Below are 26,724 nucleotides of genomic sequence, written 5' to 3'. Positions count from 1 at the left end.
CAGACTGATCTACATTCATAAAGTGTTGGAAGCTATGAACTAGCAACACGAGAATGTATTTGGGTTTGTTTGGTGCATTTTTTTTATTTAATTACATACCTTGAAAGATGTACAAGCATACTTCTTAAATTAAGTGCTGTTGGAAAAAAATAATTTATAATTGTATTATTTATTCCAAAGCCCCCAGTCTGTTTCCTCTGCTTGGGTAAGTATAAGAATTATACCCTGTGATTGTGATCTGTAGGCTCATAGTGTGGTCATTTGTGTTCACATAGTTGTACACCTTGTTTGCAGAGCATGGGATATGTATTAGTAATGGACACTGCTGTGTTCACCATAGAGCACCGACAGGTTGGTGCCTTGGGCAGCTGTTTTTTAATCATCCTTTATTTACGACATTTTAATCAATTTAATTGGAAAATCACAAACTATGTTTAACCCTACCTTTTTAAAGAAAAGAAATTACATTTCTTGTTTTTTAATCAGATGTTTTTTAATTTAGATTTTTTTTTTTGCATTTTTTTCTTTAAATAAACGCACAATTTGTGCGTGACAAACAAATCTAATAACATTGGTCATACAGTGACAAAGCAGTAATCAGTAAGATTATATGTCCCAGTCCATAAGCATACGGGCAGTGCTGCAATATAATTTCCCGGAACAATCATCAGTATTTTTGCTATTGCCTTTCTGTTGGTATTTGTAGAATTTTCTGAGACACATATACCGTATTTTTCGCTCCATAAGACGCACCTGACCATAAGACGCACCTAGGTTTTAGAGGTGAAAAACAAGAAAAAAAAAATATTCTGAACCAATGGACTGCAGACACAGTACAGGGGATGACCAGAGACTGCGGACATAGTACAGGAGATGACCAGAGACTGCAGACACAGTACAGGGGATGACCAGAGACTGCGGACACAGTACAGGGGATGACCAGAGACTGCGGACACAGTGCAGGAGATGACCAGAGACTGCGGACACAGTGCAGGAGATGACCAGAGACTGCGGACACAGTGCAGGGGATGACCAGAGACTGCGGACACAGTACAGGAGATGACCAGAGACTGTGGACACAGTGCAGGAGATGACCAGAGACTGCGGACACAGTGCAGGGGATGACCAGAACAATAGACTTGCTTGATCAGTCTATTATTTTCACTAGAGTTGGGTCCTAGTGGCTGCCAAAACCCCCAAAAACATATTTTCCAGCACACCCTTACGTGCAGGAAGAGATGTGTGCCAAGTGGGCTCACCTGAAGTAGTTATTTTGCTCAGCAGGACCACATGGAGGAGGAATTCTTTTAGAAATGGGGCTCTCTGGCTGTTGACCCCACCATTTGAATCAGACCCCAACAGTCCTGGTGGATGAAGTTCCGATCTTTAAAGATGCCACGGGTGAGAGGTTAGAGGCTTTCTTTTAAGGGTCCTCTCGGGCATTTTTTGTTGCTTTTTTTCCCAGTATATTTTCTCTGACCTCATTTCTGTTCCCGTTGTGGGTGAAAGTTGCAATTTGTTTATGCTTGTTTACAAGCATTTCAGTGTTGTCGTGTGCTAAAATGCAAATATGTTGCATTTTACCTTGCATCTCTAAAATATATAAGCTAGGGATGCACTGATACCGATATCTGTGCCAATACCGAGTATTTTCACAAGTAAATACCAGAAACCGATACTTTTGTGGTATGATTTGTGTTAATGCAAATTGTACCACAAAGATTAGCATGTGATTTGAACAGGAATGCGATTCCTATCTAAATCGCATGCAGTTTCCCCACTGCTTCTGTGCGGACCCAGCCTTGTCATAGCCTGAGTTCACACAGGAGTGGTGTGGGTAACCTCCCTGCAGGGATCCCATGCTGAGCGGAGAGTGGGCATGTGGGCAAGTATCATGGAGGCAGATGCTCCATATTCTCAGCGGTAGGAGAGGAGAGAAACTGGGGATTTGAAATCCCCACCACTTTCTCTCCTCTCCTTGCAGGGATGACAGTTCAGGCTAGAGGGCTTTTGATTCGTCAGCACCATCACATGGACTGTGCTGACTAATCAGATGTCGTCTAGCCCGTACTGTCATTGCTGCAAGGAGAGGAGAGAAAGCGGTGGGGATTTCAAATCCCCAAACCTGTGAAGCAGCTCTCTCTCCTCTCCTTGCACGGATGACCGTGTGAGCTAGACAGCATCTGATTGGTCAGCACAGGTCCATGTGACTGTGCTGACCAGTCAAAAGCTCTCTAGCCTGAACTGTCATCCCTGCAAGGAGAGGAGAGCAAGAAAGTGGCGGGGATTTCAAATCCCCGCCACTTTCGCTCCTCTCCTACAGCTGAAAATATGGAGCATCTGCCACAATGGTATACATCCCCACATGCCCACTCTACGCTGCAGGAAATCTCTCTGCACTTCTGTGTGAACTCGGCTATGACAGCCTGGTTTCACACAGGCGTATTTGGGAAACCGCATGTGATTTGGACAGGAATTGCATTCCCATTCAAAGAACATGCAATTCTTTACGGTGCAAAAAGTACTGACACAAAAGTATCTGTACTCGGTGAGTACTTGACTGAAAGTATCGGTACTTGTGCTCGCCGATTTAAAAAAAAAAAAAAAGGTATCGGTGCATCCCTAATATAAACTCAGTATTCTAGTGTGCACGTGCCACATAGAAAACTATTGTTTCCTATGTGCCATTGCAGTTAGCTGGGTTCATCCAGTATGGAAAAATGTAGGTAACTGCACATAATGTGATTGGACCCTTAAGGTCTGGGCAAAGCATATGCTCCTTTCCAGAGAATCGGACCCAGGGGATCCTGCAATCTTGCAGTTTCTGTAAGATTTTCCAAGAACCTTGAGTTGGATGTCTTGAAATATTCCAAACAGCAGCTTTCATGTCTGTCCACATGAGAAAAATCCTATTGCCTAAGTGTTGGTCTGCGGAACATCTCAGCAAGAAGCAAACCGAGAGGTTATGCTCTTGAGGGTGAATTCTTTTACTTGGGTGCCTGCATCCAGAAGAGGACAGTGCGAAAGAGTATTCCTCTGTCCTTTAAACAAGAACAGAAAGGTTACAGGTCAGAAACTGGTGCCACCTTTCGCAGCTCAAGGGTTTCCAGTGGTGTAGCTGTTTGGTGATGCGATGGAACCCGTAGGTGCTTCAGATGCAGGAGGAGTTTCTTCAGAGGACACGTGGATCCCGGAGGATGAGTAGAGTAGTCAGTAGCTAGAGCCAGAGCCAGGGTCAATACGGAACAGCAGACAGGCACAAGGTCAGGATCATTCACAGAGCAGCAGACAGGAGCAAGGTCAGGATCAAGCCAAGGTCAAATGCAGAGCAGCAGACAGGAGCAAGGTCAGGATCAAGCCAGGGTAGACCGCCAAAAAGAGAGCCAAAGCAAGGTCAGGGTCATTCTGGGTCGGTAACATGTAATCAGCAGTATAAACGGGAACGCAGGGCTGACAATAATACAGCAATTATTGAGCAGAGCTGCAGTCCTTATAAAGGCCACTGAGTGTCAGCAATTATCGTGCCCTGCACATGCCTGTGCGCTTTCGCGCACAGGAGTGCGCGATTACGCGCTGTTCTCCTATGTGCAATTTTGCGCGAATTTGCTCGTCCATATTGAGCATTGGCGCATTTGCCCGGGCTTACTTGGCTTTTCTCCTGACACCTACCTTATGTGGAATTGAAAGGTCTTGACAAGGGATGCCAGCCTGTTGAGTTGGAGAGGTGTTCTTGCTTCAAGGAATGTGTTTGTTAGAGGAGCGGAAGCTGCCAGTCAACATCTTGAAACTTCAGGTGATTTTACTGGCTATCCTTTATTGGTCTGTCTATCTTCAGAGTCTCCCTATCAGGGTGCAGTCAACAATGCCAGGGCTGTGGCATACATCAACTCTCAAGGAGGGCAGGTTTTCATGCCACTCAGGAAGAAGCAGACCTGATTCTGTCTTGGGCAGAATTTCACATTCTGATCCTGTCTGCTATGCACATTCTTGGGGTGGAGAATTGGCAGGTGGACTTTGTCAACTGCCAACAGCTGAATCTGGGAGAATGTGCCCTATCTGTTCACAAAGATTGTCTGTGGTGGGAACACCAGATGTTGATCTCCTGGTGTCCACATGTAATGACAAACTGGACAAGTTTGTGTCCTGAACCAAGGATTCTTAGGTGTTTGCGGCAGATGCCCTGGTGAATCCCATTATCTATGATTGCCCTCTGTTGCAGCGTCTTCTTCACCTGCTGTGCAGGGTAAAGGGCATTCTCGTGTATCTGATCGCATCTGCTTGGCCAAAAAAATCATGGTGTGGAGATATCGTTAATATCTTGGTAGATGAGCTGTGGGCTCTTCGGATTTGCCAGATTTTCTGTCGCAAGGTCTGATCTTTCATTTTGCTTTACAGCTGCTGGCTTTGACAACCTGGCTGTTGAAGCCCAAGAGTGTGTGCAGTTGTCTCTGTCTTTAAAGTGGTTGTAAAGGCTCAAGGCTTTTTTACCTTCATGCATTCTATGAAGGTAAAAAACCTTCTGTGTGCAGCAGTTCCTCCAGCCCCCTTAATACTTTTCTGAGCCTCATCGAGATCCAGCGATGTGAACAACCGTCTCGACTGGCCTGGGTCTCTGCCTCCTCGTTGCCTGATACAGCAAGCGGAAGCCAATTACAGACAGTCAGCCAATAAGGAGAGGGGGCAGAGCCAAGCCACGGTTCCATGTGTGAATTGACACACAGGGCAGTGTGTGCCCCCATATAACGTTGCTTGCTGTGGGGGCATCCGATGGGAGGGAGGGGCCAGGAGAGCCTGCGGGAGACCTGAGAAGAGGATCCAGGCTGCTCTGGGCAAAACCACTGCACACAGCACATAAGTTTAGCATGTTTGTTGTTTTCCAAAAAAAAAAATAACCTTTAGAATCGCTTTATAGTACCATCAAGCGACACATTTTAACCTTGGCCATTCTGTTTCAAATACCTACTGTGTCTCATTCCTAGGTAAATGTTTTTATGAAGGGTTTCACATGGATTATTCCACTTGTGCTATCTTTGTGGGACCTTAACTTGGTCTTGTCTGTTTTGCAGACTTTTCCTTTGAACTTCTCAGAGTGATCTTCTTGTCACTCCTTGAGGATTCCTAGGTTGTAAGCTCTAACGAGCAGGGCCCTCTGCTTCCTCTTGTACCAAATTTGTTTTTTATTTGTAATGTCTACCTTCATTTTGTAAAGCGCTGCACAAACTGTTGGCTCTATATAAATCCTGTATAATAATAATAAGGTTGTCTTTTAGTTGCCATAACCTCAGCTCACAGGGTCTTGGAGATGGCTGTGCTTTTCTTGTTCTTCACCAGGGTAAGGAGGTTTTAAAGTGAAACTCCACTGCATCAGAGCAGCACAAACCAAAAACCCTGTTTAATTTATTTTGAATATTCAAAGCAATCTCTCCCATCCATCGATATCTCCATGCTTTATTTTGCTGATAAATGACTTTGAATGCAAAAGAAGCAGAACTGACCATGCAGGGATGGATGTGCTTCCATACTCTTGCATGTTTGAAATAGTAAAGCAGGGGAACTGGCAGGATCACCAGGGATTGCACACAAAGGAAGAAATGCAGAGAACAGCATACTTTTTTATACAATTGCTTGGTACAACAGACACATATCAGGACTTAGAAATGTTGGCATAACATACACTTTAAGCTAGGCACCCAGAAAGTTTTCTGTGCTTGTCTTGGATCATTGTAACTAATCATGCTTTGTCTGTGGCAACCTCCACCAATATATGGTGAGTAGTGATCTAGTACAGCCCTTTTATATTTCATTTTTTTTTTTTAATACTTTTTTTCATTTAATAATGTATGGCATCGCTCAACAGGGCTAATGGGGGAATAAGGAACTTGTAATTTTTTTTTGGGGGGGGTGTATATGGTCATTTAGGATGTACACATTGCTTTTTGGTAATAGTCTTCAGTAGTACAAAAATATTTACTGTACTTTTTTTTTTTTTTTTTTTTTTTGTACTATAGAGCCCAGAAGGACAAGCAAATGGAAAACCTTTACTAAAAAGACCGTTTCTTAGACGAGGCGAAGGTCTGGCCAGATTTAAAACAGGAAATAGGAAACTTTTGAAACCTCAAGAGATCAAAACAAATTCTCAAAAACTGTTGGAGACTGCAGTTCCTCCCAAAACTGAGAAAGCTCAACTCCATAGGAAAATTGCTCAGTTAACTAAAGAGCAAGGAGTAGAAAATAATGTTGGATCAACTAAAACAACAAATCAAGCCATCAAAGAAAAAAGTGAATTTGTTTTTAAAAAACTGTTTAAAAACAATAGCGCAAAAAACAGAACAGCTTTGTCACATGGCCAGCATGATAACAAATCTACCTCAAGTGGTAGAAGTTCTGTGACTCTGGAAAGGCATGCTAGTTCGGAAACAGATAAAGAAAATGTTGACAAATCTAAATCATCCGAACCACTAAGGAAACAAGTTTCTCAGGTTAAAGAGACAGGAAATCAAAATAATTTTACACATATCAGTGACTTACATAAGGAGAGCTCTAATCCAGCAGAATTGTCATTTGAAATCTCCTTCCAAAAGAGGAAAACCCAGTGGGATAGGGAGAAACAGAAGGAAAACTGTGAATTAAGTGAGTTCCTCCTTCTAGAACAGGCTGCCGAGGACATATCGTTCTCCAGCAACTCCTCATTTGTACAGAAGCTACTTGATCAAGACTATCTACTTGGTAATGCACAGCGAAGGTTGTCTTCCACTCCTGTTAAATCTGCAGAGAAGCATCAGGAAAAAGGGGTCAGCAATACTAGGGGTGCAAATGGTGGCCGATTGAACAAGAAATATGAAGAGTCTGGATGTCTTTTAAAACCTACCTGTAGTACCTATACTGCTGGTTTTAGTGAACAGGCTTGGAAGATGTCAAATGAAATAACCAGGGGTCCTGAAGTTGAAATTAAAATCTCTGCTAAGGATTCCGAGCTTGCTACAAGTGAGGGGGACTATGCATCTTCAGCGGATGAACACAACAACTCTGGTTTAAGTGAAAATGAAGACCTAGAAAGTGAGGATAGTAGCAGAGAATATGACCCAAAAACTGATGAACCAAAAAGCCCTTCAAAAAAACTTAACAAGGAAACTAAAGGTAGAGATCTTGACCTGGACCTGTCAGATGGAGGGGATCTAGAAAATGAGGACAAAACGTTGCTGGGAAATAGCAAAGTATCTCTAAAAGATGACAGCTCATCTACTTCTAGTGAAAATGAAGTTGGGTTTGATGATGAAAGGACGTGGGATGACCTTGGCAACGTACCAAGCCTTAAAGGGGTTTATGAAAGCAAGTTTGCCAACAAGGAGTTTATTCCATCGGAATATACCAGCAAAAGCCCTACAGACATTCCAAACAAAGCCATCACTAGAAAAATGGCATCAAAAAAGGGAGAGTCAATGAAGACTGGAACTGCTGCTACCCCTGACCCTCCAGCATCAGAACTGATGTTGAAACTGTTCCCAGCATTAAAGCCAAAAGCAAAGCCAGAATCTCGGGCTGTGCCTAAATATATACCCGTTCAAGAAGGCCCAGGTAAGGTCATTTTTGAAGAAATAGAACAATGTTATTGGAGTGAACCTGTTATGGAGCAGTGTGCTGCAAGGGAGGAAAAGCATTGGGTAGGTATATACAACCAGTTTTGCATGTTTTTTATAAAGTTTTTATCATTATATTAGTTCAGGCAATTGAGCAGGGGATAGATGTTGGTTTAAAACAATTCTGATAAGCTGAAGGGCAGAGCAAGTAAAAGGAGAGAACAGGTAGAAGAGGCTAAAACTGGGTACATACACATAAATTATTTTTGCTCAGACTTTTGTTTTGTTCTCTGTGGGTGGAGGAATCTACTACTGTGACTATTGACTATTTGACAGCTGCAGCTGATTCCTGTCAAAATACCTGACTGATTGGATGCAGTCACTGTTCAGCCAACAAATTTTCTGCACGGCTCCTTCAATTGGGCAGGAGATGTCTGACAGAGCCAGCCATATAGTGAAATTCGTCCTATAACTCAGGAACCAGATACGATTCATATAGTGCATATACAGCTTTATGCAGAGGCCAAGTGAAGAGTCAAATCACTTTCTTGCTTTACAATCTATCTTAGCATTGAGCTTACTTTGTATTACTTCTGTCTTAACACAGGACTCAAAATACACTTAAACATATTGAATTAGTCAAAGACATACTTATCCCCCCTCCCCTTTTTCATAGATTTAAGCAGAAACATAAAAAAGGTCTAAGTAATTTGAGATTTCAATACCGACTACCCTAAAGTGGTTCCAAAGGCTAGACATTTTTTACCTTAATCCATTCCCTACATTAAGGTAAAAAAATCACCTGATCGCTGAGTTCTCACAGCCACTCTGAACAGAGAGCAGGGACCGTCATTCACTGCTTTCTGCTTTGCCCCCGCAACACTCACTGGAGCACTGGGCTGTGGAGGGAGCATCTGGCTCAGGCTCTCAGTGGCTCGCTGAGAGGCTGGGCCAGGTGCTGCTTCAGACCTTGGGGTGGATCCCGACTTTGAAGTCATGATCTTTGCACAGGTATGGACATGAGAGGGGGACTGTTAGGAATCAGAACAGGACACATTACTATGTTGCTTTCCTGTGCACTCTGCTTGTTGGAAGAGGGGCACACCAGACAAAGGGTGGGTACGACGGGGACATAATCTTGCCATCACTTGCCTGTGATTGATGGATAAATCAGAATCAACAGGTTATCGATCTTTCTTTGCATGACTATCATAGGAAGGTGTGCCCTTCTACAGATTACTTAACCAATTCCTGTCCCTTTGCAATGTATAAATGGCGGTGGGTTGAATCGGTTATACAAGGATCATGACTGCAGATACAGTCATGACCCCAGCAATGTTTTTTTCATCCTGTGATTCTGTACACTGTGTTAAGGTAATCCAGCAGCTGTATAGCCACTAGGATTACTTTTAGAGGCGGCAAAAGAGTGTTCCCCCCTCCGCTGCCGCCCTTACCAAGATTCCCCATCCCATCGATCAGCTGCTTTGAGGACTAGAGGAGAGGTCATGGAGTCTAGTAGACCCCAAATCTCACCAGGGGGACCATGTTCATCCCTTGTGATCGCAATAATGTTGATCCAAAAACTTTTGGTGTATTACTTTATGAAAATTGTATGTGCCATGCTTCAGTAAAACTTATTCTAAAACAAAAATGTAAAGGTACAGTGTTTAAATAAATAAAAAAAAGAACCCCAAAACTAAAATTAACAAAAAATCTCTTTACAGCACTCCCTTCCCCCTGTGCACATGCATAAAGGCAAATGTGTGCTTCGGTCCTGCGTGCACATGTAAGTGGCGATTGCACCACACATATGAGGTATCGCCATGAATGTCAGAGTGAAAGCAATAATTCTGGCTCCAAAACTCCTGTGTAACTGTAAACTGGTAACCTGTAAAGGCTTTTAAAATGTTGTCTGTGGATATTTTTAAGTACTGTGCAAAGTGTATCAATCTGCGCTGTCATCCAAATGAAAACCAAAAACTAAATCAATATCTGTATAAAAAGGATGCAAAAGCTGAACACCTATAGGCCTTTCACATAACCTAATACGTTATCCAAGTACAAATTAGTGCAGTGCAACCTAATGTGCAAAATTAAGTTATAAATAAAATAATCATAATCAAAACACGTGCAATGTTTTTAAAATAAAGGTCCATCAAATCCATGTGATATGAACAATTCCCAATCACCGATTTCGTGATTCTTTACAGTCCATGTATTCACCAACATGTGAAAAACCACCTCCACCAGAAGAATTGGCCACTCAACTTTAGGAATTGACTCCTGAACCAACAGGCAGTCAAATGCGCTTTCCCTTTAAGGGCATATAGAGACTCCAGGTCTAATTCTTCTGCGTTCCCGTACATTCCCAGCAATATCAATCCATCATAGAATAGAAAAAAGAGCTCATAATGTTCTCCATATAAAATATTTAATAAGAGAAGTGGTAGTACACTTACAATAAAAAGCACTCCACTGTGCAGGTTTACATGCCAAGAAATCCACATTACCACAATCCAACAAGATGACGACACAAGCATGGCTTCACCTTCTTGGGAGAAGTGGGGGACCTCCATTTAAGAAGTATTTCCCTTCTGGCGTAGCAAGCTGCAAACATTAACTTGTTCTCATACTTGGTAGGCTTTACTATATCCACAAGCCCTAGTAAAAAAAAAAAATGAGGATCACTTGGAAGAGCGAGACTACAAATCCCACTGATAGAAGCTATAACACTGCTCTAGAAAGGCTGAAGTCTAGGTCCAAAGGACATGAAAGTATGAGCCGACATCAGCTCCACACAGTCCAGAGCTCTGTCAGGGTATATCATGGCCAACCTTTGCAGTGTATAATACACTTGGTAAATCAATTTCAATCGGAGAGACTGATCCCTAGCAGATATCATGGTAGGTACAAATTTCAACAGGCAATCCTCCCAGTCATCCTTAGACGAAGAAGGGATATCAAGTTGCCATTTATGGAAGAGGAAAGATATCCTGGGTAAAGTAAGGTGGGGGGGGGGGGCAATTGCGAGTTTTGGGAGGAAAGTGGCTTAGACAGATACGCATCCAGCAATAACCTCTCCAAATGATCTAATTGCAAAGTCAAAGGGCCTAGGAATTGAGCAGCTAGTGCATGTTGTAGCTGTAAAAAGCATAAGAACATGCCATTTTGTAAATTAAATACTCTTAAGTACATTAAAGGAGTAAGGGGAGCCCTGTGTGATGACATAGCAGAGCACTCTAATACCATGTTTACCCCAAAGGGAAGGATCCAGTACAGTGTTAAGTGAGTAGGGTTACCCAGTACTGTTTGTATTTATGCTTATCCTCTCTAAGGCCCCTTTCAGATGGGGTGGACCTGTCAGTGAATCCACGTGCTCAGTAGAGGATCTCTCCGCTTATCCCCGGCGAGCAGGCAGATGACAGGTATTTGTCCACGCCGCTGCTGCAGAGTGGGCACAGACACAGCTCGCTGTTTTCTATGGGGTGGTCAGATGGAAACTGACTGCCTGTCCGTTTCCACAAGATTGTCATTCCAATCCGCTCCTCCGGACGATAGGATCCCCATCCATCTGATTTTAGCATACAGGATCAGAACGGATACCGGCGGGTGTCAGTGGACACATGTCCGCTGACACCTGCTGCTCCATAGAGAGCTATGGATGGTCCAATTGGGTCCACCTAAAAAACTGACAGGCGGACCCAATAAGACCGTCAGTGTGAAAGGGGCCTTATTCCCTCTTTAGCTCTCTCTGAGGATTTTTGTGGGACAACAAGTCACTTATTTTTTTTTTCTGCCCAAAGGTGGGCTTTAAATTGTCTCCCTTGCAGTGGGGCTGTGCCTACACTTCAAGGTTTAATAGCTTGTTTTGTCTAGGATAGAGGAGAAACCATTTTACTTACCTGATCTTCCGCTCCTCTTGCAGGCAGTGCTTCCCTGTGATCTGGAGGTGCACTGTCCTTTGGCTTGGGTGGATGTCAGGACTCCAGACTGCTAGAGCGCAGGGATGCAGAAGCTGCGTGGGAACAGTATAGCTGTGGGGGGATCCAGGAAGTATATCTCCTTTTATTGTTCCCTAGACATAATTGAGAAATTAACCCTTTTAGTGTGGGCACAGCTTCAAGGCAAGGAATAAATTTTTTATGTGCCTGGATTTAGGCTTTAAACACAGCATCTTGTTCTGAGTCTGTACTTTTCCAGCCACTGCTCTTGATTTGGAAACACCCGGATGGATTTAGTTCGTGGTTAGTACGGTCTCCGCTTAGAAACATATATAGGGCTAAACAAATGATACATATTATTCTAAATCTGCAGCTTGTGCAAACGCATCCCAGTTTTGATTTCAAATCCGTCCTGCAAGAGTGAGGTGGCATCCTCACCACAGAGTTGGACAGTTTTAATAACTGGTCTTGTTTTGTCGATTGCTCGTAAGCTGAAATCCTCATCAATGAGATTTTCAATCTGATAGACCAAGATGCGGTATGCTCCAGGTGTATTTGTGTACACTTGGTCCAAGATGTTTTCCCTCACTGTGGAAATTCACATTTCTTAAGAATTAAGGAAATGCTGTATTCAGCACTGTGTGATTTAAAGTCTCCAGTCAAATCAGAACCCCTTCTGTATACACAATCAGCTGAATGTTAACATCATGTCATTTCTCCAGAACTGTCTTAGCAGCTGCATTTGGGGGATATGTACACAGCAGTGATTATGACTAGTAAACTCCCTTTGTATTATAAACAGTCACTTTTGGGTATTCCAAGACCTGAAAGAAATGCGTTGCAACAATATCAGCAGCTGTGCACCAGTCATTAATTACATGTATAGACTCCTCCACCTTTTGTACTTGGAGTCTGCAGCCCTGTCTGTTCAGTAGGCAGAGCAGTTTGCTAACTTGATGGCTACAGTTGTGCTCAAAAGTTTGCATACCTTGGCAGAAATCATGACATTTTGGCATTGATATTGAAAATGACTAATCATGCCAAAAAACTATTTTATTAAACGATAGTGATCATATGAAGCCATTTATTATCACATAGTTGTTTGGCTCCTTTTTAAATCCTAATGATAACAGAAATCACCCAAATGGCCCTGATCAAAAGTTTACATACCCTGGAATGTTTGGTCTTGTTAAAAGACACACAAGGTGACACACTCAGGTTAAAATGGCAATTACAGGTTAATTCTAAATTGCAGTTAGTGTCTGTGTATAAATAGTTGATGTTTTTGTTAGCTCTCACATGGATGCACTGAGCAGGCTAGATACTGAGCCATGGAGAGGAGAAAAGAACCTGTCAAAAGACCTGTGTAACAAAGTAATGGAATTTTATAAAGATGGAAAAGGATATTAAAATATATCCAAAGCCTTGAATATGCTACTCAGTACTGTTCACTTATTAAGAAGTGGGAAAGTCAGGGATCTCTTGATAGCAAGCCAAGGTCAGGTAGACCAAAAAAGATGCAGCCACAACTGACAGAAGAATTGTTCGGGATACAAAGAAAACACCACAGGTAACCTCAGGAGAAATACAGGCATGGCCAAATATATTGGCACCCCTGCAATTCTGTCAGATTATACACCACTTTGCCCAGAAAATTGTTGCAATTACAAATGTTTCACAATTTTTCTGTTCATTTCTTTTGTTTGTATTGGTTTGACACAAAAAAGTGGAAAAACAAAAAGCCATATCTGGCACATTCCACGCAAAAATCCAATAATGGACTGGACAAAATTGACACCCTCAATTTTAATATTTGGTAGCACACCCCTTTGTAAAAAATAACTGAAATTAATCACTTCCTGTAACCATCAATGAGTTTCTCACACCTCTCTAGTGGAATTTTGAACCACTCTTTTTTTACTAACTGCTCCAGGTCTCTCAGATTGGAAGGGTCCCTTTTCCCAACTGCTGTTTTGATATCTCGCCACAGGTGCTGTTTGGGATTGACCTGGACTCGCTGCTGGCCAGTTCAGTACTCTTCAGCATGTGCTTTTGATCATTGTCCTGCTGTAAGACCCATGATCTCTCATGGGGAATCTTGTGAAAATTGATGACAAGATGAAAGTTAGAAAATACTGGAAGACAATTTGCATTCTTCTGCATGAAAGCTGCACATGGGACGCTCATGGCCTTTCCAGCATGACAGTGATCCCGAGCACAAGGCCAAGTTGACCCTCCAGTGGTTACAGCAGAAAAAGGTGAAGGTTCTGGAGTGGCCCCCCCACCCATAAACATCTACCTGCCCCCTCTCACCATTCAGCAATGTCCTTGTCTGTAGCGCTGCACCATTGACTTGCTGGTTTCACAGGAGACGCAGGCAGCAGCTGGAGCAATAGACACCTGCTGCTGTCAGTTAGATCCTGTGAGGAGGGGGCAGGGATGCACACACCTGGCTCAGGAGTTTGCCCGCATTATTGCACTCTCGTAAATGGCTTGCCTAGGAAGCACACTCCTTAATGAGGAGCAGAGAGCGCTGGCCAGGGACTTCCAAAACAGAGGTAAGGGACCATTCTGTGCAATATCGTTGCACAAAGCAGGTCAGCATACTATCTTTTTTTTTTTTTTATTGTAAAGAAAAAATGTTTGCCTTTAGTATCACTTTACATTCGTGAGAAGGAGAGTTGGCATAGCTGGTCTTTGCATATAAGCGTTTAGCTTTGCTCATTGGCTGACTCTCAATCTTCACTTTTGCTTTCTATACCCATGTGGATTTCATTGCTTCCCTGGTGATTTGGTTAGAATTCCAGTGGGCACCACTGAGTGTAGGATCTCTGGTGAAATATGGTTATGGCGTCTTGGAGATTGACTATTTTTTTGTATATATCTGATACTCAGCAATTCCTTGTGTCCGTAATGTGTGTTTTTTAACTCCCAACTTTCGAGTGCACCAAGACACTAGTGTCTACACTTGGAGAAGGTGGTGTTAGATGCACTAACCGAATTAGATGGACCTAACACATTTAAAGCTATGCTCCTCCCAAATTAAAATCATGTTTTTTTAACAATCTACAGCCACAGACTTTTTTTCTATTTGGTATAAAGATTTTACAGAATTGAATGAAAACTGACCATTGCAAGCATCCTTGTCGGCATTTAATGATTTATCTCAACCCTCTAACTACCTATTTTGCCAGACAGCTTGGTTTGTTAAAGAAAGTTGAAAATGTCAGATTTACTGGCTGGAAAATTCCATTTCTAATAATCAGCTCTGTGTCGTAGGAGATTCTGCTCGATCACAGCTCTTGAAAGAAAAACTGGTTGAATTGGAAACCGAGATTGAACGATTTAAGATGGAGAATGCTTCGCTGGCAAGACTACGTGAGGACAAGGAAAAAACTTTGGAAACTCTCAAGTATGTGTTTCTTTTTCTTTTATAGTCAATTTTATTTAGATTCTGCTAGCTTTTTATCATCTCTAGCGGCTTTTCTTCAATATTTTACTTTTTGAAACCCAGCAGCAAGAGCTAGATATTTGGTGTGTTGCTTGTGGGGCAAGTATAAAGCCTAATTTCTCATTCATTGAAGGATACAGTTCTTTAGTCTTGATCATACAGTTAGCGACACCTTCAGGAGTAGGACATTAGGTAGAAAAAAAGAACACAGCTCGACCTAGTGTGGTTCCATATTGTTTTGGGTTTTTTTTTGGTGGAGCAGCGGGGTTCTGAGGATCTTCAATCAACAGCAGGCCTGGACGACAAATTGTATAATCTATATCTAGTAGTCATCCCTGCCTGGCCAGCATGTGCATGCAGACCCCTAGCTAGGGGACCGTGGCAGCCGGCTAGCAAAACCTCTCACAGGGACACGTATGACCGGGCACCTGAAGTCCATGTCAGTGTTTCCATAGCCTACAGCCGCCCCACCTTGGTAGCTGGTGTGACAGACCCAACCAGGACAGGGTCTCTTGGAAGAGACTGCAGGCTAGCCTATTGCCTACTGACTATGGTCCCTGACGTTTGAGAGGGCTCTATTCTTTGTGTGCCTGGGGGACCTTTTGGAGTAGTTTTACTTTGGATTCAAGTCCATGTCTCCCCAAACCACACAGACTCCAAGAACTGGAGAACCAGGATACAAATTTAGGGTCACCCAAACCAGCATTGACTGCTTCAACCTCGTTCCTAGACTCAGAGCAGATGTTAATATAATCAGCTCAAAACCTGATGCTGGGGTCTCTTGCTTTAATCCGTTTAGTAAGGTATGATGTGTTTACTATTTTGTATTTGTTCCATTGTTAATTGAGATACTTGAGTCACCTATTGTTTCTGTCTGATGGCTAGTCCTCCTTAAGCTTCTGATATGATGGGATTAGTCTTGTGTCAACTTGACCTAGTTACCTAATCAGTGTGGGATGTTTATCCCAATGTGTATTTTTGTTTTTATTCATGTGGGGACTGACCCTATTTTTGAAGTGTAGAAAAACCTGTATTTCTGTTCAATAAACAGTTCCAGTTTTGCACCTAAGCTAGTGTCACCTAGTCTTGGGTGTACTGCCCAGCTAGGATACTTGGTTCTGTGTCCCAGCAGTGAGGAAGCAGTTCTCTGATGGAAGACCCAAGTGGGGTGAAAGGTGGTCTGTCACAGCTGGCTGGCATTTTGTGTAGCTGTGGTGGCCATTTTGGTAGAGACTGCTTATGTTTGTGGCTGCCATTTTGCTGGCTCCTCTGTTGGTACCATTTTGGGTAGAACCTTCTCCTATGTGGTCTGGCCTGTCTTTTTCTAATGGGTGGGCATTTTGGTGGGGACTGCACGAGGGCCATGTTTGTGTAGTCATATGACATGAGCCCTCTAGTACAGGACCTGTGGGTGGTGTCTCCCTTCGGATCCAGAACATTTGGAGTAATCCTCCCACGTGGCCTTCCCCTTCTGTAGTGTTGCCACAGCTCACAGCACTGTTTCCCAGGCGGCCTCCGTTCCGAATGGTGGTGAGTTTTCCTGGGGTCCCCCTACTTTTATTGCAGCTTGATGGTTTTTTATTTTTTGCTTCCTCTCCGTGGGTGTTGGTTTGTTGGTTCCCAGCAGTGGGGCTGTGCTTATACATTGAGTTTCAGAAGAGCGCTTCTCCTCCAGTAGGCCCCCTCATGGATAGGCTATCTGGAAGACCTTTTTCCTGCAAGTGGAGTCTCATTCTGTGGAGACAGTGTGGTGATCACTATGCACACTCTGCAGGAGTTTGGGTGAAGTTCGCTCAGACCCTGACCAAGTGTTAGGAATATCTGGGTCTGATTCTCGACTTGGCATGGGCCAAGGCATTCCTCCCGCTAGACACTATTCGGAAACTCCAGACTGCGGCTTGGTTGCCTTGTGTTTTTAGACAACCAGATCCCTTGACGATAATTGTCCAGGACCTCCCTCCTCTGGTGGCTCCAGTCTCCATCTCTTCCGGCCAAGAAGTCGTTTCTCCTTCTCTACTGGATAGTGGTCATGATGGATGCCGGTCTTTCTGGCCAGGGGGAAGTTCTGTTTCCAATATTTGGCTCAGGGAAATTGGACACCAGATAAGTCTTGACTATCTATCAATATCCTGGAGTGACAGGCAATCAGACTTTGTATAACTCATTGGACAGAAATTCTTCGTGGACAATGCTAATGCATAGAAAACAGGCAGGCAGACTACTTTAGCCTTCAGAATCTGGATCAAGGAGGGTCTCTGTACCTGTACACACAGATGGAATTTCCTCCTTCAACTCTGGCAGAAATTTCCAAAGTAATTATAGGCTAGAAATTGATTACTTGGCTGTTGGGAGGGGGGAGGACATTTCTGTAGGTAGCTATAGGGGAACTGCAGTGCTCAGATTAAATTTTAAACCTAGCCTCTCACGGGGAGGGGACTGCTTGAAAACACACACACACACTCACACACTCTCTCTCTCTCTCTCTCTCTCTCTCTCACTTTTTATCTCAAGAACATAAATTTAAAATGTCAAAAAGAATAATTAAGTATATCTTACCAGAAAAGGTATTTCTGTAAGTTTACAGAATATCAAATAGTCTAATTTTAACAGCTGGTTATAGATACCCCCTGGCAGCTTCCTCTGCAGGGAAGGTCTTCTGTCCCAAGGAATGATCTTCCACCCTGCTTTTACTGTCTCTGGCTTTGACAACCTGGTTCTTGAATGCCAGGTTCTGAGGGACAGAACAAAAGCAATAGCGCTGTAAAAAAGAGTATATCTGAGGGACAGAATGTTGTCAGGCTCTGTTATTCCTACCATGTTGAAGGCGTGTAAATCGACCTCTCGGAAGATATACCATCGTACTTGGAAGGCTTGCATTTCATAGTGCAAGACTGCGGATTGTCACACACATAACTTCTCAGTGTCTTGGCTTTTGGCCTTTCTCCAATGGGTTTTTGATCAGAAACTTGCCTTGAATACCATAAAGCAGGGGTCCTCAAACTTTTTAAACAGGGGGCCAGTTCACGGACCTTCACACTGTTGGGGGGCCGGACTATAGTTTAAAAAAAAAATATGAACAAATTCCTATGCACACCGCACATATCTTATTTGTAGTGCAAAAAAAAAAAAAAATACATTATTTAAAATGCACTATACACTAACGCACTGGACACCACAATGCACTATACACTAACGCACTGGACACCCCAATGCACTGTACTCTGTAACACACTGGACACCACAATGCACTGTACACTAATGCACTGGACACCACAATGCATTGTACACTGTAATGCACTGGACACTGCAATGCACTGTACACTGTAACGCACTGGACACCGCAATGTACTGTACTCTGTAATGCACTGCACACCACAATGCACTGTAACACACTTGGCACCACAATGCACTGTAACACACTTGGCACTAATGCACTGGACACCGCGATCCATTGTACACTGGACACCGCAATGCATTGTACACTGTAACGCACTGGTCACCGCAATGCACTGTACTCTGTAACACACTGGACACCGCAATGCACTGTACACTGTAACGCACTGGACACCGCAATGCACTGTACACTGTAACGCACTGGACACCGCAATGCACTGTACACTGTAACGCACTGGACACCGCAATGCACTGTACACTGTAACGCACTGGACACCGCAATGCACTGTACACTGTAACGCACTGGACACCGCAATGCACTGTACACTGTAACGCACTGGACACCGCAATGCACTGTACACTGTAACGCACTGGACACCGCAATGCACTGTACACTGTAACGCACTGGACACCGCAATGCACTGTACACTGTAACGCACTGGACACCGCAATGCACTGTACTCTGTAACGCACTGAATAACACAATGCACTGTACTCTGTAACACACTTGGCACTGCAATGCACTGTAACACACTTGGCACTGCAATGCAATGTAACACACTTGGCACTAGTGCACTGGATACCACAATGCATTGTACACTGTAACGCACTGGACTTCGCAGTACACTGTAATGCACTGGACAACACAATGCACTGTACTGTTACGCACTTGGCAATGCACTGTAACGCACTGGACACCACAATGCATTGTACACTGTAACACACTGGACTCCACAATGCACTGGACACTGCAATGCACAGTACACTAACACACTGGACACCGCAATGCACCATACACTGTAACACACTGGACAACACAATGCACTGTACTCTGTAACGCACTTGGCACCGTAATGAACTGTAATGCATTTGGCACCGCAATGCACTATACTCTGTAACGCACTGAACACCGCAATGCACTGTACACTGTAACGCACAGGAAAACGCAATGCACTGTACTCTGTAATGCACACTGGACACCACAATGCTTTGTACACTGTAAAGCACTGGACACCGCAAAGCAGTGTACATTGTAACGCACAGGACACTGTAATGCAGTGTACACTATGGCACTGGACACTGCACTGAACAACACAAAGCACTGTACACTGTAACGCATTGGACACCACAATGCACTGGACACCGCAATGCACTGTACTCTGTAACGCACTGGACACCGCAATGCATTGTATCTGGTGTACTCTCCTCCTCTCCTGTTGCTCCTCTGGCTGCAGCAGGTAAAATCAGGCATTTCCAGGCTGCTGCTCGCTGGGTCCTCGCGGCTGAGGACCCAGTGAGCAGCCTTGCTATTTGCCGGTCTGTGTTTTTTTTTTTTTTTTTTTTTTTTTTGGCTGGCCCTGTGGGCCGTAGTTCGAGAACCCCTGCCATAAAGGACCAGGTTTCTGCCTTTTATGATGTTCTTACAATGTCCTCTGGTCTCCTTGATTTTTTTTTTTTCTTCTTTAGGAGGATTCAGTGCACTCTTTGCTGCCGTAGGACCTGAACCTTGTTCTATTGATGCTTCAGAAATATTCGGGATCTTCCCTTGTTAACTCTCTCCCAGAAGGTCACCTTTTTATAGTTGCTATCACATATCTGAGCTGGCTGCCTTGTCCTGCAAGTCTTCATATTTGGCTTTACACAGGGACAAGGTGGTTCTACGTCTGTGCCCCTCCTTCCTTCCGAAGGTGGTGCCCGATTTTTCACCTCAATGAGGATATTGTTCTTCCTTCCCTGTGTCCACACCCCTCTCATCCTAAGGAGGTTGCAGTGCACTCCTTGGATGTGGTTCAGGTGATTCGTGCTTATATATCTGCTACGGCATCCTTTCGAAGGACAGCCCACAAAAAGGCTTGGTGGCCTCCTCGATGGATCAGGCAGACTGTTGTACAGGCTTATGCCATTAAGGCTCAGGCTTCTCCCTTCCCCATCACGGCACACTTCACCAGGGTGATTAGTACTTCTGGGCATTTTGATATCAGGCGTCTGTGTCTTTATTAAAGCAGTTATAAACTCATTTAAAAAAGATAAAAAAAGTTTCCTGCTGCAAGGTAATATCATAATGTGCTATTATGCACCACATTCTAGCACATTATGAAAGAATTACCTTAGAACAAAGCCCTCCAGCGGCAGGCTGTCACTGCTGCAGAAGGCTTCCATCTTCACCCAGTCCTTCTTCCAGGTTCATGGGCTGCAGCCGCTTGATTGGCCAAGCCCCCGATAACAGTACTCCTGTGCATTTGTGTTTCTGTCACGGCACACAGCTCTGACAGAACGGCTTGGGTATGTCGTTCCTTCAGAATGCATACTCTAGTGATGTTACCGGCTGATGCTCTGTAGAATATCTCCTAAACGGTCATTTTACCTACAGGTGATTTTATTAGAAGCTTACCTGTAGGTAAAAATAGAAAACAAGAGTTTACTACAACTTTAAGTTTTTTACAAAAATGATATTTGGGCATCTTTGGAAGCATGTTTTGCAGGTGGCTGTTTCTTACCCCTCTTCTGGGGGTTTCTTGGCTGGCTATTGTATGTTCTTTCTCTGTTTACCCACCACTCATTGAAACACTGCTTTAGGGCAACCCTACAGTCAAGGCTATGGAAGAGCTGTGTCCTTCAATGAATGTCAGGTTTTTATTTAAGACTGGAGACTCGCCCTCTCTGTCACGTTCTGTGACAGAGGTCACAGAAAGTGAACATGAATCCCAAATTTTCAGTGGTCATCAGAACAGGACTAGAGGAGAAATCCTCCAATGGAAACACTAATTCTGCTAACCCTGGTGACTACCAGGGGTTTCCCTAATTTTGTAAGGAATTCCTCTAACTTCCTTTTTGGACAGGAAGTGAAGGGAAAGATTACCCAGTGAGACACAGGGATTTTAATCCTTCCTTATTCAATCCAAAAAGAAAAAAAAAAAAAAAGTGTCCTTACCTTAAAAATTGTTGTTGAACCCCCCCAGAGGGGTGCATGTGGTACTTGTTTCTTTTATGATCTGTGCTGTGGTTATGCACTAAAGAATATCAATATTTCTGTTTCTGTAGGCTATAGCTCTAACACCAATGTATCGGCATTGCCATGGGGCGTTGCATCCAGCACTAAAGCCCCTGCCCCCTCTTATATGCGCTGTGTTTTTCTATTCTGAGTAATGCCTTTTAGAAGATCCCCGCTTACTAAAAAAGCATTCCTTGTCTGCTGTGGGCTACTGTACTCTACTCTTCGGTTTATGTAGTAACAGGGCATCTATTAGAGTCTGTGGTAGATGGTTCTTGGATACACTGCAACTAATCCCCTCTTGGCTGCACCCTGCACACATTCCTTTAGTGCCCAGATAGCTGTTATAGCCATATCCCTGTACTTGTGCATCTAGCCCCCTCCCCACAGTATCTGTCCTGTCCTCCAGGAGTTGTCTTTCCTCAGTACTCTATAGTGATCAGTAAGAGGCAATGTTAAGGAGATAAAATACACCAGTCATGTCCTACACTGACTAATCTTTCTGCCCAATGTATAATCAGTGTGCGGTGGGCTGAGTCTTCGTTCCCATCCCATCCTGCCAATCTTCTTTCCTGTCCACCCTCCACTCTCCCTGGCATCAGCCTGGGTTGTGAAGAGTAGTCTCTCTCCAGTGGGGTCAGGAGAGACCAGGCAGTGGGAGCCTGAGCTAGCCTTTAGCTTGGCCAGGCCCTGCTCTCCAGAGTGCCCCTGTTGGCAGATGGGGCACTGTCAATCAAACCTAATTATGTATTTGTCTCCTTGTTAGCAGTGGGGTCGAACAGCAGTGGTGTGGGGATGGGAGAGGGCAAGTTGGCTGACCTTGCAGCTCAACAACCACTGGAAAGATCAAATCAGGACCAAGTGCTACATGCACTTCTTTCCCTGGAGGATTCAAAAATGGTTACGTTGAAGTGATACTTCTTCTTTAACACCATTTTACAAAATGTAAATGTTTATTTCTCCTAATAGAAAAGAAGTTGCGGACTTTGAACAGCAAAAAGCCAAGGAGTTAGCCAGGATTGAAGAGTATAAAAAGGAAGAAATGAAAAAACTCCAGAAAGAGCGGAAAGTGTTTGAAAAATATGCCAGTGTAGCACGGGCGATGCCTGACAAGAAGGAACGAGAGGAGATCCAGGTGAGAGCCATAGGCTGGCTGTCCAGGTATTGCAATCTAAGGAGGAGATGTTGGGGCCCTTTTGTTACTATTGGCATGTAAAATTGCAGTTACTGTGTTTTGTTACTTGTTTCAGAAAATGTAAAATTGCAGTTGCGGTATCTTTTCTCAAATGCACATGATTCGCAACCGTTGCATAAATAAAATCTATGCTTCACCTCCAAGTGATTGGACACTGGCAAACAAAAGTGTGACAATACCCAGCATAACTCCACTACCAGCCTTGCCTCAGTTTTGTTTTCTAGTAATGGACCTGTGTCTTTCTGCTGAGAGTGTCTCTTATGCTTTGATGGGAATATTGCTGTTTGAACTGACTTTTTCTGCTAAGCCTCTAGCTCTGTTACATGTCTGCAAGTGCCCCTTTTGTGGGGGGTCCCCTATACTTCCTCTTCACCTTCAAGCGGCTTGTGCGACTCAAGGCATGGGTTGCAGTTCCCCACTGTGCCTGCAGAAGCTGCAAGGCCCTGCTGGTTCAGCACCACTAGAAGGCACTGTGGGTATACTTGTTGTGCAGGAACTGGTGCCTCATGGCCTAGCGACACTTCATCACAGTCACAGCCTGACTCCAGGGGTGCTTTTGCTTAGCCACAGCTAGGAGACTCTGGGGAAAAAAAAATTCAAAAATTGCAACAAATCATAAAACATGTAAAAAATTAATTTAAAAAATGTAAACTAAATCGAAAAAATAAAGGGCTCATTCACATGGGTTCTCTTGCACATACAATAAGAATAAGTTGCTGCCTGTTACTCTATGGTGACACAGTGGGTGTATTGGCACAGCAGCAGGTCCTAATTTGACATGTGTGCGGGTGAGTGAATGTACATGGTCTGTGTTTGGGGCCACACATATGCATCCACACACCTTTCATATTAGGAATGCAGCTGTGTTCATACAGTTGCTGTGTCCTCATAGTGTAACATAGGCTCCCTGCACACAGCTCCAGCCAGAAAAAAAAAAATCTCGTTCACACTGTACAGGCCACATCTCATAATGATTTTATTGTATTTTTATGTGAAAAGTAAATCATAACATAGGAAAAAGTGAGAGCCCGCAGAACAAAAAAGCAGCTAAGTGCAATATGAGTTTAAAAAATGTGCATAAAACACAGGTAAACACAAGTGTTTCCATATACATTTTTCCCCCCTTCATTTCACTAGCTGCCTAATATATCTCACTCACTTTCAGATACCATTGTACCATGATAATCCATGTCATTCACTTTAACTGTCGATTGTGATAATGTTATAGTCGATCGGTATGTAATTCAAGTAAATCAATGAGTACTTGATCTAAGGGTACTTGGTAGACTATCAAGGAACAGATCTACATCTGCATTCACCTCTTTCTTTTATATAAATATATATAAGAATTTTAAGCAACAGATTAAAGAACTACAAGAAGAACTAAAGAAGAAAGAGACAAAATGGTCTACCACTCACGTGCGGCTCAGAAATCAAATAGAGACCTTGACAAAAGAGAATACTGAACTTCGAGAAGAAATAAAGTTTATGGAAAAAGTTCGTTTGGAATCTTGGAAGAAAGCTGAAGCAGGAGAAGGAAAAAAGAAAAGTGATGGACCTGTGACACTTTTGAGAAGAGCAGAATCTGTAGTAAGTGAAAAGCCGTAAACAGGAAGATCTTTTGTATGTACAACATACATATAGTTTCTCATATGACTCCTAATCATCACTTAGAACCATTAATGAATACAAAAGTTGTCTTGAGATAATGTAGTAAGCAGTGTGGTAACACTTAATCTTAATAACTAGAGACAAATGTGCTACTGCTTGGTAATCCCCTGGACAATACGCAGGTATTTGAGTACAGTGGATGTTGTCATGGCTTCTCAGATTGGAAAATAACAAGTGCAAGTCTATTGATATTAACCTCACATTTAGTTAAATATGAATGCTGCACCAGTTTAAAATGTGTCCAGGGTTTCTTATAATTCTTGAGAACTTCAGTACTGAGCAGGGGCGGACTGACCATTTGGAAACTCTGGCACTGCCCAAGGGCCCGGCGTCAGTAGGGGGCCTCATGAGATGCCCCTGGTACCTTTTTCATAGGCTTTTTTGAGTTTGGGCAAGGACATAGGGGCCCCATGATCCCCTATTGCTCGGGGGCCCCATGCGTTGTCAGTCCGCCCCTGGTAGAGAGATGTACTCATTACTGCCTTAAGATCTACAAACCATAGCCTTTCTAAGGGGTCTTATGGGTAGCATCTGCTTTTAGTTGCCATCAGTTTTTTTATTGAAAAATTTTCAAACAATTACAAACAATAGCAAGTTTACATATAAAGGTGTGAGTTGTAATCATTGGTTTAATAGTATAAACCTCCTAATGAAGATTCATATCCAGAAATAAAGAACAAGAGAAAAACATGTTTTAATATAGTTCACAGGGATCTCATCAGGAAAACCCAGAGCACCCAGCTCCGTTTTGAAATTTTTGATGGGAGATCTTCTCATTGGAAACACGGAGATGTATAAAAAGCCAGTGAGAGGTTCATACAATATTGGTTTGTTACAAAACATTGAAATTTTGTGATACAGGCTAAGATATTGTTACATCCATAGTCGGTATAGAGTGCGACTGACTCTTTTCTTTACTGGTGACATATAATAATTACTTAGCCTTTTTATTTTCAGAGTCCACTTCATGTATTAAAGCAGAGGCTTACGCCTGTTCCTGAGTCAGAAAAGAACACAAAAGTCATCAGAAGTCAGTCTCCAGTTAAAGGTAGGTCTGTCTGATTGTTATCCAAATCCATATGTGCATGAAAACTGATGGGAAAAATGTGCAAATTTCACTTGCAGAGACACGAGTTTACATCAGTTTTCATGCATGTTTCGGTTTTATACACATTGCAGATTCCTGTGCACTAGTGTTGTGCTGTAAACAGGGCACATAGAGAACAATTGTTTTTTATGTGCCCTTACAGAACGTGCCGAAAAACCGACGTCTCAGCACCACGGTGTGGCCTAAAGATCAAGTCTTACCAAAAAACTGCCCTTGCAGTGCACACCCGTCCCCCCTCCACTGCAAGGACTAAAATCTCCTTCATTTTAGCGGATGAGGTATAAGGAGTAATACTTGCCTTGAGATGAGTACACACTATAAGAAAATGTGAATAAACTTTTGTACGAGGAACAATCGTTCAATCATCTGATCGTTAGTATAGTGCTTTCAACAGCTGGTTCTGACTGTTTGGACAAAAAAAAGGAAGGTGCAAAGGAAGGTAGAAAATTTTTATCGTACATGAACATAATTGGCAATAAATATAGAAATCGTACACAAGAAAGAATGTTTGCCTTTGTCGTTCGAGACTTTTTGTACAAGTTAACACCATTGTCAGTTACATCATGATAGGCACTTTTGTGGAAAATCGGACGATCATTCGTCAAATTTTCTCATAGTGTGTACCCCACTTTATGCCTCGCTGTGGAGCTCAGGTTGTGTGCGGTTTCTCAACATCTTCATGTGCAATGCAGGGATGTTGGCCCTGTGTTGTACTTTAGAAGATGTCATTCTGCAACTGCTGGCTGCAGTGTCCTAGAGAAGAGGCTTCAAGAGAACCTTCCAGAGCAAGAAATAAGCTAAGTATTACCCCTTATTCCTCTTCCCCTAGCGTTAGAGCATTTAGCCATTGCAGTATGGGAGGGTTCCACTGCACGGGTAGTCACTTTGTAATCTCTAGCATTGGGATTTAAATGATATAGTACATACTTGACAGGTCAATAATGTATGAGCTGCAGTTTGAATTACCAGTTAAAGTGATATTAAACTCTGGTTTTTAAACAATATGTACAGTTATACATTCGTAGCCTCCCTGGCGGTATTCCCGGGTGTAGCTCGGGTTAAAGTTTCAGTACCAAAAGCGGTAACCCCGAGCTACACTCGGGCTTACCATGCGGCGCTGCTCTGGGATCTGTTCTTCTCTTACCTTGTCCTGCGCTCCCGCGATGTCCCTCCTGCAGTGTCCTCCGGCGGATGCCGGCATCTGCCTTCTGGGTTCCGTCCCCTGCGAGCGTCAGGACATATGGGGACGTATCGGCGGGAAATTTTAAAATGACAAAAAGTGACATTCACTAAATTCACTAAAATAACATAGTAAAACATTACTGTATCAAACCATTTCACATACATTTTGTCCCAAATGCTTTGTCCTGTGCCCTGCCTACATTTTTACTGTTCT

General features: G+C 43.3%; 1 protein-coding gene across 1 annotated transcript in view; it reads left to right on the top strand.

The window, feature by feature from the left end:
• Nucleotides 1-26,724, top strand: part of CPAP (centrosome assembly and centriole elongation protein) — a 102,267-nt gene that overhangs the window by 38,617 nt on the left and 36,926 nt on the right. Inside the window, exons 7-11 of the mRNA XM_089666188.1 lie at nt 6,009-7,575; nt 14,798-14,930; nt 22,324-22,489; nt 23,897-24,139; nt 25,178-25,268. Of these exons, the coding sequence (XP_089522314.1) occupies nt 6,009-7,575; nt 14,798-14,930; nt 22,324-22,489; nt 23,897-24,139; nt 25,178-25,268 (2,200 nt within the window). The remainder of the gene's footprint in view (nt 1-6,008; nt 7,576-14,797; nt 14,931-22,323; nt 22,490-23,896; nt 24,140-25,177; nt 25,269-26,724) is intronic.

This window comes from Staurois parvus, unplaced genomic scaffold, assembly GCF_062004578.1.
Source record: "Staurois parvus isolate SC_StPar_1 unplaced genomic scaffold, SC_StPar_1.0 ptg000050l, whole genome shotgun sequence".
Taxonomy (NCBI): domain Eukaryota; kingdom Metazoa; phylum Chordata; class Amphibia; order Anura; family Ranidae; genus Staurois; species Staurois parvus.
Note: the sequence above shows the minus strand (reverse complement) of the source record. Positions and strands in the feature narration are given on the sequence as shown.